This window comes from Scyliorhinus torazame, chromosome 23, assembly GCF_047496885.1.
Source record: "Scyliorhinus torazame isolate Kashiwa2021f chromosome 23, sScyTor2.1, whole genome shotgun sequence".
Classification (NCBI taxonomy): domain Eukaryota; kingdom Metazoa; phylum Chordata; class Chondrichthyes; order Carcharhiniformes; family Scyliorhinidae; genus Scyliorhinus; species Scyliorhinus torazame.
The window spans coordinates 84630130-84645129 of record NC_092729.1 but is presented as its reverse complement, the minus strand read 5'-3'; the positions used below and the strand labels follow the sequence as shown (position 1 = coordinate 84645129).

At 62.6% G+C, this 15000-nt stretch overlaps 1 protein-coding gene across 1 annotated transcript in view; it reads left to right on the top strand.

Annotated features, from left to right (window-relative positions):
* The window catches only part of LOC140399792 (protein kinase C alpha type-like), a 161317-nt gene that overhangs the window by 143827 nt on the left and 2490 nt on the right, over positions 1-15000 (top strand). The window contains exon 6 of the mRNA XM_072489267.1: positions 249-422. Within this exon, the coding sequence (XP_072345368.1) occupies positions 249-422 (174 nt within the window). The remainder of the gene's footprint in view (positions 1-248; positions 423-15000) is intronic.

Here is a 15000-nt window from a genome sequence, read left to right as displayed (position 1 = left end):
GCACTGTCGGAGGGAGATGTCTATACTCTAGGATTTGAGCGCTATAATCCAGGCCGACACTCCCCCCCCCGGTGCCAGTACTGAGGGAGCGCCGCACTGTCGGAGGTAGATGTCTATACTCTAGGATTTGAGCACTATAATCCAGGCCCACACTCCCCGGGCGCAGTTTGGGGATCGGAGTGTGAGGGAGGTCAGTAAATCTGCTCAGTGATGACGTGACTCTGTGATTCTGTCTGTTGCTCCTGAAGGTTGTCCTTGCAGAACTGCGGGGCACAGACGAACTTTACGCCATTAAGATGTTGAAGAAAGACGTGGTGATTCAGGATGATGACGTGGAATGCACCTTGGTGGAAAAGAGGGTTCTGTCCATGCCCGATCCCCCTCACTTCCTGACCCAGTTATACTGCAGCTTTCAGACAATTGTAAGTTCCATATTCCCTGAGCGATACGGTGACCGGGACTGTGCACGGTGCTCCGAGTGTGGGTCTAACCGAGGGATACAGAGACCGGGACTGTGCACGGTGCACCGAGTGTGGGTCTACCCGAGGGATACGGAGACCGGGACTGTGCTCGGTGCACCGAGTGTGGGTCTAACCGAGGGATACGGAGACCGGGACTGTGCTCGGTGCACCGAGTGTGGGTCTAACCGAGGGATACGGAGACCGGGACTGTGCTCGGTGCACCGAGTGTGGGTCTAACCGAGGGATACGGAGACCGGGACTGTGCTCGGTGCACCGAGTGTGGGTCTAACCGAGGGATACGGAGACCGGGACTGTGCTCGGTGCACCGAGTGTGGGTCTAACCGAGGGATACGGAGACCGGGACTGTGCTCGGTGCACCGAGTGTGGGTCTAACCGAGGGATACGGAGACCGGGACTGTGCACGGTGCTCCGAGTGTGGGTCTGACCGAGGGATACGGAGACCGGGACTGTGCACGGTGCTCCGAGTGTGGGTCTGACCGAGGGATACGGAGACCGGGACTGTGCACGGTGCTCCGAGTGTGGGTCTGACCGAGGGATACGGAGACCGGGACTGTGCACGGTGCTCCGAGTGTGGGTCTAACCGAGGGATACGGAGACCGGGACTGTGCACGGTGCTCCGAGTGTGGGTCTGACCGAGGGACACGGAGACCGGGACTGTGCACGGTGCTCCGAGTGTGGGTCTGACCGAGGGATACGGAGACTGGGACTGTGCACGGTGCTCCGAGTGTGGATCTAACCGAGGGACACGGAGACCGGGACTGTGCACGGTGCTCCGAGTGTGGGTCTGACCGAGGGATATGGAGACCGGGACTGTGCACGGTGCTCCCTGTGTGGGTCTGACCGAGGGATACGGAGACCGGGACTGTGCACTGTGCTCCGAGTGTGGGACTGACCGAGGGACACGGAGACCGGGACTGTGCACGGTGCTCCAAGTGTGGGTCTAACCGAGGGATACGGGGACCGGGACTGTGCACGGTGCTCCGAGTGTGGGTCTGACTGAGGGATACGGAGACCGGGACTGTGCACGGTGCTCCGAGTGTGGGTCTGACCGAGGGATACGGAGACCGGGACTGTGCTCGGTGCTCCGAGTGTGGGTCTAACCGAGGGATACGGAGACCGGGACTGTGCACGGTGCTCCGAGTGTGGGTCTAACCGTGGGATAGGGAGACCGGGACTGTGCACGGTGCTCCGAGTGTGGGTCTGACCGAGGGATACGGAGACCGGGACTGTGCACGGTGCTCTGAGTGTGGGTCTAACCGAGGGATACGGAGACTGGGACTGTGCACGGTGCTCCGAGTGTGGGTCTAACCGAGGGATACGGAGACCGGGACTGTGCACGGTGTACCGAGTGTGGGTCTAACCGAGGGATACGGAGACCGGGACTGTGCACGGGGCTCCGAGTGTGGGTCTAACCTTGGGATACGGAGACCGGGACTGTGCACGCTGCTCCGAGTGTGGGTCTAACCGAGGGATACGGAGACCGGGACTGTGCACGGTGCTCCGAGTATGGGCCTGACCGAGGGATACGGAGTCCGGGACTGCGCACGGTGCTCCGAGTGTGGGTCTAACCGAGGGATACGGAGACCGGGACTGTGCACGGTGCTCCGAGTGTGGGTCTGACCGAGGGATACGGAGACCGGGACTGTGCACGGTGCTCCGAGTGTGGGTCTAACCGAGGGATAGGGAGAACGGGACTGTGCACGGTGCTCCGAGTGTGGGTCTAACCGAGGGATACGGAGATCGGGACTGTGCACGGTGCTCCGAGTGTGGGTCTGACCGAGGGATACGGAGACCGGGACTGTGCACGGTGCTCCGAGTGTGGGTCTGAGCGAGGGATACGGAGACCGGGACTGTGCACGGTGCTCCGACTGTGGGTCTAACCGAATGATACGGAGACCGGGAAGTGCACGGTGCTCCGAGTGTGGGTCTAACCGAGGGATACGGAGAGAGGGACTGTGCACGGTGCTCCGAGTGTGGGTCTAACCGAGGAATACGGAGACAGGGACTGTGCACGGTGCTCCGAGTGTGGGTCTGAACGAGGGATACGGAGACTGGGACTGTGCACGGTGCTCCGAGTGTGAGTCTAACCGAGGGATACGGAGACCGGGACTGGGCACGGTGCTCCGAGTGTGGGTGTAACCGAGCGATACGGAGAGCGGGACTGTGCACGGGGCTCCGAGTGTGGGTCTGACCGAGGGATACAGAGACCGGGACTGTGCACGGTGCTCCGAGTATGGGCCTGACCGAGGGATACGGAGACCGGGACTGCGCACGGTGCTCCGAGTGTGGGTCTAACCGAGGGATACGGAGACCGAGACTGTGCACGGTGCTCCGAGTGTGGGTCTAACCGAGGGATAGGGAGAACGGGACTGTGCACGGTGCTCCGAGTGTGGGACTGACCGAGGGATACGGAGACCGGGAGTGCGCACGGTGCTCATAGTGTGGGTCTAACCGAGGGTTACGGAGAACGGGACTGTGCACGGTGCTCCGAGTGTGGGTCTAACCGAGGGATACGGAGATCGGGACTGTGCACGGTGCTCCGAGTGTGGGTCTGACCGACGGATATGGAGACCGGGACTGTGCACGGTGCTCCGAGTGTGGGTCTGAGCGAGGGACACGGAGACCGGGACTGTGCACGGTGCTCCGAGTGTGGGTCTAACCGAGGGATAGGGAGACCGGGACTGTGCACGGTGCTCCGACTGTGGGTCGAACCGAATGATACGGAGACCGGGAAGTGCACGGCGCTCCGAGTGTGGGTCTAACCGTGGGATACGGAGACCGGGTCTGTGCACGGTGCTCCGAGTGTGGGTCTAACCGAGGGATACGGAGACAGGGACTGTGCACGGTGCTCCGAGTGTGGGTCTGAACGAGGGATACGGAGACTGGGACTGTGCACGGTGCTCTGACTGTGGGTCTAACCGAGGGATACGGAGACCGGGACTGTTCACGGTGCTCCGAGTCTGGGTCTAACCGAGGGATACAGAGCCCGGGACTGTGCACGGTGCTCCGAGTGTGGGTCTGACCGAGGGACACGGAGACCGGGACTGTGCACGGTGCTCCGAGTGTGGGACTAACCGAGGGATACGGAGACCGGGACTGTGCACGGTGCTCCGAGTGTGGGTCTGACCGAGGGATACGGAGACCGGGACTGTGCACAGTGCTCCGAGTGTGGGTCTGACCGAGGGATAGGGAGACCGGGACTGTGCACGGTGCTCAGAGTGTTGGTCTGACCGAGGGATATGGAGACCGGGACTGTGCATGGTGCTCCGAGTGTGGGTCTGACCGAGGGATAGGGAGACCGGGACTGTGCACGGTGCACCGAGTGTGGGTCTAACCAAGGCACACGGAGACCGGGACTGTGCACGGTGCTCCGAGTGTGGGTCTCACCGAGGGATACGGAGACAGGGACTGTGCACGGTGCTCCAAGTGTGGGTCTGAACGAGGGATACGGAGACCGGGACTGTGCACGGTGCTCCGAGTGTGGGTCTAACCGAGGGATACGGACACCGGGACTGTGCACGGTGCTCCGAGTGTGGGTCTAACCGAGGGATACGGAGACCGAGACTGTGCACGGTGCTCCGAGTCTGGGTCTAACCGAGGGATACAGAGCCCGGGACTGTGCACGGTGCTCCGAGTGTGGGTCTGACCGAGGGACACGGAGACCAGGACTGCGCACGGTGCTCCGAGTGAGGGTCTAACCGAGGGATACCGAGACCGAGACTGCGCACGGTGCTCCGAGTTTGGGTCTAACCGAGGGATAGGGAGAACGGGACTGTGCACGATGCTCCGTGTGTGGTTCTGACCGCGGGATACGGAGACCGGGACTGTGCACGGGGCTCCGAGTGTGGGTCTGACCGAGGGATACGGAGTCCGGGACTGTGCACGGTGCTCCGAGTGTGGGTCTAACCGAGGGATACGGAGACCGGGACTGTGCATGGTGCTCCGAGTGTGGGTCTGACCGAGGGATATCGAGACCGGGACTGTGCACGGGGCTCCGAGTGTGGGTCTAACCGAGGGATACGGAGACAGGGACTGTGCACGGTGCTCCGAGTGTGGGTCTGACCGAGGAATACGGAGACCGGGACTGTGCACGGTGCTGCGAGTGTGGGTCTAACCGAGGGATACGGAGACCGAGACTGTGCACGGTGCTCCGAGTGTGGGTCTAACCGAGGGATAGGGAGAACGGGACTGTGCACGGTGCTCCGAGTGTGGGACTGACCGAGGGATACGGAGACCGGGAGTGCGCACGGTGCTCATAGTGTGGGTCTAACCGAGGGTTACGGAGAACGGGACTGTGCACGGTGCTCCGAGTGTGGGTCTAACCGAGGGATACAGAGACCGGGACTGTGCACGGTGCTCTGACTGTGGGTCTAACCGAGGGATACGGAGATCGGGACTGTGCACGGTGCTCCGAGTGTGGGTCTGACCGAGGGATACGGACACCGGGACTGTGCACGGTGCTCCGAGTGTGGGTCTGAGCGAGGGACACGGAGACCGGGACTGTGCACGGTGCTCCGACTGTGGGTCGAACCGAATGATACGGAGACCGGAAAGTGCACGGTGCTCCGAGTGTGGGTCTAACCGTGGGATACGGAGACCGGGACTGTGCACGGTGCTCCGAGTGTGGGTCTAACCGAGGGATACGGAGACAGGGACTGTGCACGGTGCTCCGAGTGTGGGTCTGAACGAGGGATACGGAGACTGGGACTGTGCACGGTGCTCTGACTGTGGGTCTAACCGAGGGATACGGAGACCGGGACTGTTCACGGTGCTCCGAGTCTGGGTCTAACCGAGGGATACAGAGCCCGGGACTGTGCACGGTGCTCCGAGTGTGGGTCTGACCGAGGGACACGGAGATCGGGACTGTGCACGGTGCTCCGAGTCTGGGTCTGACCGAGGGATACGGAGACCGGGACTGTGCACGGTGCTCCGAGTGTGGGTCTGAGCGAGGGACACGGAGACCGGGACTGTGCACGGTGCTCCGAGTGTGGGTCTGAGCGAGGGATACGGAGACCGGGACTGCGCACGGTGCTCCGAGTGTGGGTCTAACCGAGGGATACGGAGACCGAGACTGTGCACGGTGCTCCGAGTGTGGGTCTAACCGAGGGATACGGAGACCGGGACTGTGCACGGTGCTCCGAGTGTGGGTCTAACCGAGGGATAGGGAGAACGGAACTGTGCACGGTGCTCCGAGTGTGGGACTGACCGAGGGATACGGAGACCGGGACTGCGCACGGTGCTCAGAGTGTGGGTCTAACCGAGGGTTACGGAGACCGGGACTGTGCACGGTGCTCCGAGTGTGGGTCTAACCGAGGGATACAGAAAACGGAACTGTGCACGGAGCTCCGAGTGTGGGTCTAACCGAGGGATACGGAGACCGGGACTGCGCACGGTGCTCAGAGTGTGGGTCTAACCGAGGGTTACGGAGACCGGGACTGTGCACGGTGCTCCGAGTGTGGGTCTAACCGAGGGATACAGAGACCGGGACTGTGCACGGAGCTCCGAGTGTGGGTCTGACCGAATGATACGGAGACCGGGATGTGCACGGTGCTCCGAATGTGGGTCTAACCGTGGGATAGGGAGACCGGGACTGTGCACGGTGCTCCGAGTGTGGGTCTAACCGAGGGATACGGAGACCGGGACTGTGCACGGTGCTCCGAGTGTGGGTCTGAACGAGGGATACGGAGACTGGGACTGTGCACGGTGCTCTGAGTGTGGGTCTAACCGATGGATACGGAGACCGGGACTGTTCACGGTGCTCCGAGTCTGGGTCTAACCGAGGGATACAGAGCCCGGGACTGTGCACGGTGCTCCGAGTGTGGGTCTGACCGAGGGATACGGAGACCGGGACTGTGCACGGTGCTCCGAGTGTGGGTCTGACCGAGGGACACGGAGACCGGGACTGTGCACGGTGTCCGAGTGTGGGTCTGACCGAGGGATACGGAGACCGGGACTGTGCACAGTGCTCCGAGTGTGGGTCTGACCGAGGGATACGGAGACCGGGGCTGTGCACGGTGCTCCGAGTGTGGGTCTGACCGAGGGATACGGAGACCGGGACTGTGCACGGTGCTCCGAGTGTGGGTCTAACCGAGGGATACGGAGACCGGGACTGTGCACGGTGCTCCGAGTGTGGGTCTAACCGAGGGATACGGAGACAGGGACTGTGCACGGTGCACCGAGTGTGGGTCTAACCGAGGGATACAGAGCCCGGGACTGTGCACGGTGCTCCGAGTGTGGGTCTGACCGAGGGACACGGAGACCGGGGCTGTGCACGGTGCTCCGAGTGTGGGTCTAACCGAGGCATACGGAGACCGGGACTGTGCACGGTGCTCCGAGTGTGGGTCTAACCAAGGGATACGGAGACCGGGACTGTGCACGGTGTCCGAGTGTGGGTCTGACCGAGGGATGCGGAGACCGGGATTGTGCATGGTGCTCCGAGTGTGGGTCTGACCGAGGGATAGGGAGCCCGGGACTGTGCACGGTGCTCCGAGTGTGGGTCTGAACGAGGGATACGGAGACCGGGACTGTGCACGGTGCTCCGAGTGTGGGTCTAACCGAGGGATAGGGAGACCGGGACTGTGCACGGTGCTCCGAGTGTGGGTCTGACCGAGGGATACGGAGACCGGGACTGTGCACGGTGCTCCGAGTGTGGGTCTGACTGAGGGATACGGAGACTGGGACTGTGCACGGTGCTCCGAGTGTGGGTCTGACCGAGGTATACGGAGACAGGGACTGTGCACGGTGCTCCGAGTGTGAGTCTGACCGAGGTATACGGAGACAGGGACTGTGCACGGTGCTGCGAGTGTGGGTCTAACCGAGGGATACGGAGACCGGGACTGTGCACAGTGCTCCGAGTGTGGGTCTGACCGAGGGATACGGAGACCGGGACTGTGCACGGTGCTCCGAGTGTGGGTCTAACCGAGGGATACGGAGACCGGGACTGTGCACGGTGCCCCGAGTGTGGGTCTGACCGAGGGATACGGAGACCGGGACTGTGCACGGTGCCACGAGTGTGGGTCTGACCGAGGGATAGGGAGAACGGGACTGTGCACGGTGCTCCGAGTGTGGGTCTGACCGAGGGATACGGAGACCGGGACTGCGCACGGTGCTCCGAGTGTGGGTCTAACCGAGGGATACGGAGACAGAGACTGTGCACGGTGCTCCGAGTGTGGGTCGAACCAAGGGATAGGGAGAACGGGACTGTGCACGGTGCTCCGAGTGTGGGACTGACCGAGGGATACGGAGACCGGGACTGCGCACGGTGCTCCGAGTGTGGGTCTAACCGAGGGATACGGAGACAGAGACTGTGCACGGTGCTCCGAGTGTGGGTCGAACCAAGGGATAGGGAGAACGGGACTGTGCACGGTGCTCCGAGTGTGGGTCTAACCAAGGGATAGGGAGAACGGGACTGTGCACGGTGCTCCGAGTGTGGGACTGACCGAGGGATACGGAGACCGGGACTGCGCACGGTGCTCAGAGTGTGGGTCTAACCGAGGGTTACGGAGACCGGGACTGTGCACGGTGCTCCGAGTGTGGGTCTAACCGAGGGATACAGAGACCGGGACTGTGCACGGAGCTCCGAGTGTGGGTCTGACCGAGGGATACGGAGACCGGGACTGTGCACGGTGCTCCGAGTGTGGGTCTAACCGAATGATACGGAGACCGGGATGTGCACGGTGCTCCGAGTGTGGGTCTAACCGATGGATACGGAGACCGGGACTGTTCACGGTGCTCCGAGTCTGGGTCTAACCGAGGGATACAGAGCCCGGGACTGTGCACGGTGCTCCGAGTGTGGGTCTGACCGAGGGACACGGAGACCGGGACTGTGCACGGTGTCCGAGTGTGGGTCTGACCGAGGCATACGGAGACCGGGATTGTGCATGGTGCTCCGAGTGTGGGTCTGACCGAGGGATACGGAGACCGGGATTGTGCATGGTGCTCCGAGTGTGGGTCTGACCGAGGGATACGGAGACCGGGACTGTGCACGGTGCTCCGAGTGTGGGTCTAACCGAGGGACACGGAGACCGGGACTGTGCACGGTGCTCCGAGTGTGGGTCTAACCGAGGGATACGGAGACAGGGACTGTGCACGGTGCTCCGAGTGTGGGTCTGAACGAGGGCTACGGAGACCGGGACTGTGCACGGTGCTCTGAGTGTGGGTCTAACCGAGGGATACGGAGACCGGGACTGTGCACGGTGCTCCGAGTGTGGGTCTGACCGAGGGATACGGAGACCGGGACTGTGCATGGTGCTCCGAGTGTGGGTCTGACCGAGGTATACGGAGACAGGGACTGTGCACGGTGCACCGAATGTGGGTCTAACCGAGGGACACGGAGACCGGGACTGTGCACGGTGCTCCGAGTGTGGGTCTAACCGAGGGATACGGAGACCGGGACTGCGCACGGTGCTCCGAGTGTGGGTCTAACCGAGGGATACAGAGATCGGGACTGTGCACGGTGCTCCGAGTGTGGGTCTAACCGAGGGATACGGAGACCAGCACTGTGCACGGTGCTCCGAGTGTGGGTCTAACCGAGGGATACGGAGACTGGGACTGTGCACGGTGCTCCGAGTGTGGGTCTAACCGAGGGATACGGAGACCGGGACTGTGCACGGTGCTCCGAGTGTGGGTCTGACCGAGGGATACGGAGACCGGGGCTGTGCACGGTGCTCCGAGTGTGGGTCTAACCGTGGGATACGGAGACCGGGACTGTGCACGGTGCTCCGAGTGTGGGTCTAACCGAGGGATACGGAGACAGGGACTGTGCACGGTGCTCCGAGTGTGGGTCTGAACGAGGGATACGGAGACTGGGACTGTGCACGGTGCTCTGACTGTGGGTCTAACCGAGGGATACGGAGACCGGGACTGTTCACGGTGCTCCGAGCCTGGGTCTAACCGAGGGATACAGAGCCCGGGACTGTGCACGGTGCTCCGAGTGTGGGTCTGACCGAGGGACACGGAGATCGGGACTGTGCACGGTGCTCCGAGTCTGGGTCTGACCGAGGGATACGGAGACCGGGACTGTGCACGGTGCTCCGAGTGTGGGTCTGAGCGAGGGACACGGAGACCGGGACTGTGCACGGTGCTCCGAATGTGGGTCTGAGCGAGGGATACGGAGACCGGGACTGCGCACGGTGCTCCGAGTGTGGGTCTAACCGAGGGATACGGAGACCGAGACTGTGCACGGTGCTCCGAGTGTGGGTCTAACCGAGGGATACGGAGACCGGGACTGTGCACGGTGCTCCGAGTGTGGGTCTAACCGAGGGATAGGGAGAACGGAACTGTGCACGGTGCTCCGAGTGTGGGACTGACCGAGGGATACGGAGACCGGGACTGCGCACGGTGCTCAGAGTGTGGGTCTAACCGAGGGTTACGGAGACCGGGACTGTGCACGGTGCTCCGAGTGTGGGTCTAACCGAGGGATACAGAAAACGGAACTGTGCACGGAGCTCCGAGTGTGGGTCTAACCGAGGGATACGGAGACCGGGACTGCGCACGGTGCTCAGAGTGTGGGTCTAACCGAGGGTTACGGAGACCGGGACTGTGCACGGTGCTCCGAGTGTGGGTCTAACCGAGGGATACAGAGACCGGGACTGTGCACGGAGCTCCGAGTGTGGGTCTGACCGAATGATACGGAGACCGGGATGTGCACGGTGCTCCGAATGTGGGTCTAACCGATGGATACGGAGACCGGGACTGTTCACGGTGCTCCGAGTCTGGGTCTAACCGAGGGATACAGAGCCCGGGACTGTGCACGGTGCTCCGAGTGTGGGTCTGACCGAGGGATACGGAGACCGGGACTGTGCACGGTGCTCCGAGTGTGGGTCTGACCGAGGGACACGGAGACCGGGACTGTGCACGGTGTCCGAGTGTGGGTCTGACCGAGGGATACGGAGACCGGGACTGTGCACAGTGCTCCGAGTGTGGGTCTGACCGAGGGATACGGAGACCGGGGCTGTGCACGGTGCTCCGAGTGTGGGTCTGACCGAGGGATACGGAGACCGGGACTGTGCACGGTGCTCCGAGTGTGGGTCTAACCGAGGGATACGGAGACCGGGACTGTGCACGGTGCTCCGAGTGTGGGTCTAACCGAGGGATACGGAGACAGGGACTGTGCACGGTGCACCGAGTGTGGGTCTAACCGAGGGATACAGAGCCCGGGACTGTGCACGGTGCTCCGAGTGTGGGTCTGACCGAGGGACACGGAGACCGGGGCTGTGCACGGTGCTCCGAGTGTGGGTCTAACCGAGGCATACGGAGACCGGGACTGTGCACGGTGCTCCGAGTGTGGGTCTAACCAAGGGATACGGAGACCGGGACTGTGCACGGTGTCCGAGTGTGGGTCTGACCGAGGGATGCGGAGACCGGGATTGTGCATGGTGCTCCGAGTGTGGGTCTGACCGAGGGATAGGGAGCCCGGGACTGTGCACGGTGCTCCGAGTGTGGGTCTGAACGAGGGATACGGAGACCGGGACTGTGCACGGTGCTCCGAGTGTGGGTCTAACCGAGGGATAGGGAGACCGGGACTGTGCACGGTGCTCCGAGTGTGGGTCTGACCGAGGGATACGGAGACCGGGACTGTGCACGGTGCTCCGAGTGTGGGTCTGACTGAGGGATACGGAGACTGGGACTGTGCACGGTGCTCCGAGTGTGGGTCTGACCGAGGTATACGGAGACAGGGACTGTGCACGGTGCTCCGAGTGTGAGTCTGACCGAGGTATACGGAGACAGGGACTGTGCACGGTGCTGCGAGTGTGGGTCTAACCGAGGGATACGGAGACCGGGACTGTGCACAGTGCTCCGAGTGTGGGTCTGACCGAGGGATACGGAGACCGGGACTGTGCACGGTGCTCCGAGTGTGGGTCTAACCGAGGGATACGGAGACCGGGACTGTGCACGGTGCCCCGAGTGTGGGTCTGACCGAGGGATACGGAGACCGGGACTGTGCACGGTGCCACGAGTGTGGGTCTGACCGAGGGATAGGGAGAACGGGACTGTGCACGGTGCTCCGAGTGTGGGTCTGACCGAGGGATACGGAGACCGGGACTGCGCACGGTGCTCCGAGTGTGGGTCTAACCGAGGGATACGGAGACAGAGACTGTGCACGGTGCTCCGAGTGTGGGTCGAACCAAGGGATAGGGAGAACGGGAACTGTGCACGGTGCTCCGAGTGTGGGACTGACCGAGGGATACGGAGACCGGGACTGCGCACGGTGCTCCGAGTGTGGGTCTAACCGAGGGATACGGAGACAGAGACTGTGCACGGTGCTCCGAGTGTGGGTCGAACCAAGGGATAGGGAGAACGGGACTGTGCACGGTGCTCCGAGTGTGGGTCTAACCAAGGGATAGGGAGAACGGGACTGTGCACGGTGCTCCGAGTGTGGGACTGACCGAGGGATACGGAGACCGGGACTGCGCACGGTGCTCAGAGTGTGGGTCTAACCGAGGGTTACGGAGACCGGGACTGTGCACGGTGCTCCGAGTGTGGGTCTAACCGAGGGATACAGAGACCGGGACTGTGCACGGAGCTCCGAGTGTGGGTCTGACCGAGGGATACGGAGACCGGGACTGTGCACGGTGCTCCGAGTGTGGGTCTAACCGAATGATACGGAGACCGGGATGTGCACGGTGCTCCGAGTGTGGGTCTAACCGATGGATACGGAGACCGGGACTGTTCACGGTGCTCCGAGTCTGGGTCTAACCGAGGGATACAGAGCCCGGGACTGTGCACGGTGCTCCGAGTGTGGGTCTGACCGAGGGACACGGAGACCGGGACTGTGCACGGTGTCCGAGTGTGGGTCTGACCGAGGCATACGGAGACCGGGATTGTGCATGGTGCTCCGAGTGTGGGTCTGACCGAGGGATACGGAGACCGGGATTGTGCATGGTGCTCCGAGTGTGGGTCTGACCGAGGGATACGGAGACCGGGACTGTGCACGGTGCTCCGAGTGTGGGTCTAACCGAGGGACACGGAGACCGGGACTGTGCACGGTGCTCCGAGTGTGGGTCTAACCGAGGGATACGGAGACAGGGACTGTGCACGGTGCTCCGAGTGTGGGTCTGAACGAGGGCTACGGAGACCGGGACTGTGCACGGTGCTCTGAGTGTGGGTCTAACCGAGGGATACGGAGACCGGGACTGTGCACGGTGCTCCGAGTGTGGGTCTGACCGAGGGATACGGAGACCGGGACTGTGCATGGTGCTCCGAGTGTGGGTCTGACCGAGGTATACGGAGACAGGGACTGTGCACGGTGCACCGAATGTGGGTCTAACCGAGGGACACGGAGACCGGGACTGTGCACGGTGCTCCGAGTGTGGGTCTAACCGAGGGATACGGAGACCGGGACTGCGCACGGTGCTCCGAGTGTGGGTCTAACCGAGGGATACAGAGATCGGGACTGTGCACGGTGCTCCGAGTGTGGGTCTAACCGAGGGATACGGAGACCAGCACTGTGCACGGTGCTCCGAGTGTGGGTCTAACCGAGGGATACGGAGACTGGGACTGTGCACGGTGCTCCGAGTGTGGGTCTAACCGAGGGATACGGAGACCGGGACTGTGCACGGTGCTCCGAGTGTGGGTCTGACCGAGGGATACGGAGACCGGGGCTGTGCACGGTGCTCCGAGTGTGGGTCTAACCGAGGGTTACAGAGACCGGGACTGTGCACGGTGCTCCGGGTCTGGGTCTAACCGAGGGATACGGAGACCGGGACTGTGCACGGTGCTCCGAGTGTGGGTCTGACGAGGGATACGGAGACCGGGACTGTGCACGGTGCTCCGAGTGTGGGTCTAACCGAGGGATACGGAGACCGGGACTGGTCACGGTGCTCCGAGTGTGGGTCTTACCGAGGGATACGGAGACCGGGACTGTGCACGGTGCCCCGAGTGTGGGTCTAACCGAGGGATACGAAGACCGGGACTGTGCACGGTGCTCCGAGTGTGGGTCTGACCGAGGGATACGGAGACCGGGGCTGTGCACGGGGCTCCGAGTGTGGGTCTAACCAAGGGATACGGAGACCGGGGACTGTGCACGGTGCTCCGAGTGTGGGTCTGACCGAGGGATACGGAGACCGGGACTGTGCACGGTGCTCCGAGTGTGGGTCTGACCGAGGGTTACGGAGACTGGGACTGTGCACGGGGCTCAGAGTTTGGGTCTAACCGGATAACTGTTTTCGGGCAACTGGCTCGAGGGGCTCAATGGCCCTCCTCCTGTTCCTGTGTAACAGACTCGAGGGGCTGAATGGGCCTCCTCCTTGTCCTGTGTAACAGACTCGAGGGGCTGAATGGGCCTCCTCCTGTTCCTGTGTAACCTGCTCGAGGGGCTGAATGGGCCTCCTCCTGTTCCTGTGTATCAGGCTCGAGGGGCTGAATGGGCCTCCTCCTGTTCCTGTGTAACAGACTCGAGGGGCTGAATGGGTCTCCTCCTGTTCCTGTGTAACAGACTCGAGGGGCTGAATGGGCCTCCTCCTGTTCCTGTGTAACAGGCTCGAGGGGCTGAATGTGCCTCCTCGTGTTCCTGCTTAACAGGCTTGAGGAGGGGGCTGAATGGGCCTCCTCCTGTTCCTTTGTAACAGGCTCGAGCAGGGGGCTGAATGGGCCTCCTCCTGTTCCTGTGTAACAGACTCGAGGGGTTGAATGGGCCTCCTCCTGTCCCTGTGTAACAGGCTCGAGGGGCTGAATGGGCCTCCTCCTGTTCCTGTGTAACAGGCTCGAGAGGCTGAATGGGCCTCCTCCTGTTCCTGTGTAACAGGCTCGAGGAGGGGGCTGAATGGGTCTCCTCCTGTTCCTGTGTAACAGGCTCGAGGGGCTGAATGGGCCTCCTCCTGTTCCTGTGTAACAGGCTCGAGAGGCTGAATGGGCCTCCTCCTGTTCCTGTGTAACAGGCTCGAGGAGGGGGCTGAATGGGCCTCCTCCTGTTCTTGTGTAACAGACTCGAGGGCTGAATGGGCCTCCTGTTCCTGTGTAACAGGCTCGAGCAGGGGGCTGAATGGGCCTCCCCCTGTTCCTGTGTAACAGGCTCGAGGAGGGGGCTGAATGGGCCTCCTCCTGTTCCTGTGTAACAGGCTCGAGGGTCTGAATGGGCCTGCTCCTGATCCTGTGTAACAGGCTCGAGGGGCTGAATGGGCCTCCTCCTGTTCCTGTGTAACAGGCTCGAGGGGCTGAATGGGCCTCCTCCTGTTCTTGTGTAACAGACTCGAGGGGCTGAATGGGCCTCCTCCTGTTCCTGTGTAACAGGCTCGAGCAGGGGGCTGAATGGGCCTCCCCCTGTTCCTGTGTAACAGGCTCGAGCAGGGGGCTGAATGGGCCTCCTCCTGTTCCTGTGTAACAGGCTCGAGAGGCTGAATGGGCCTCCTCCTGTTCCTGTGTAACAGGCTCGAGGGGCTGAATGGGCCTCCTCCTGTTCTTGTGTAACAGACTCGAGGGGCTGAATGGGCCTCCTCCTGTTCCTGTGTAACAGGCTCGAGCAGGGGGCTGAATGGGCCTCCCCCTGTTCCTGTGTAACAGGCTCGAGCAGGGGGCTGAA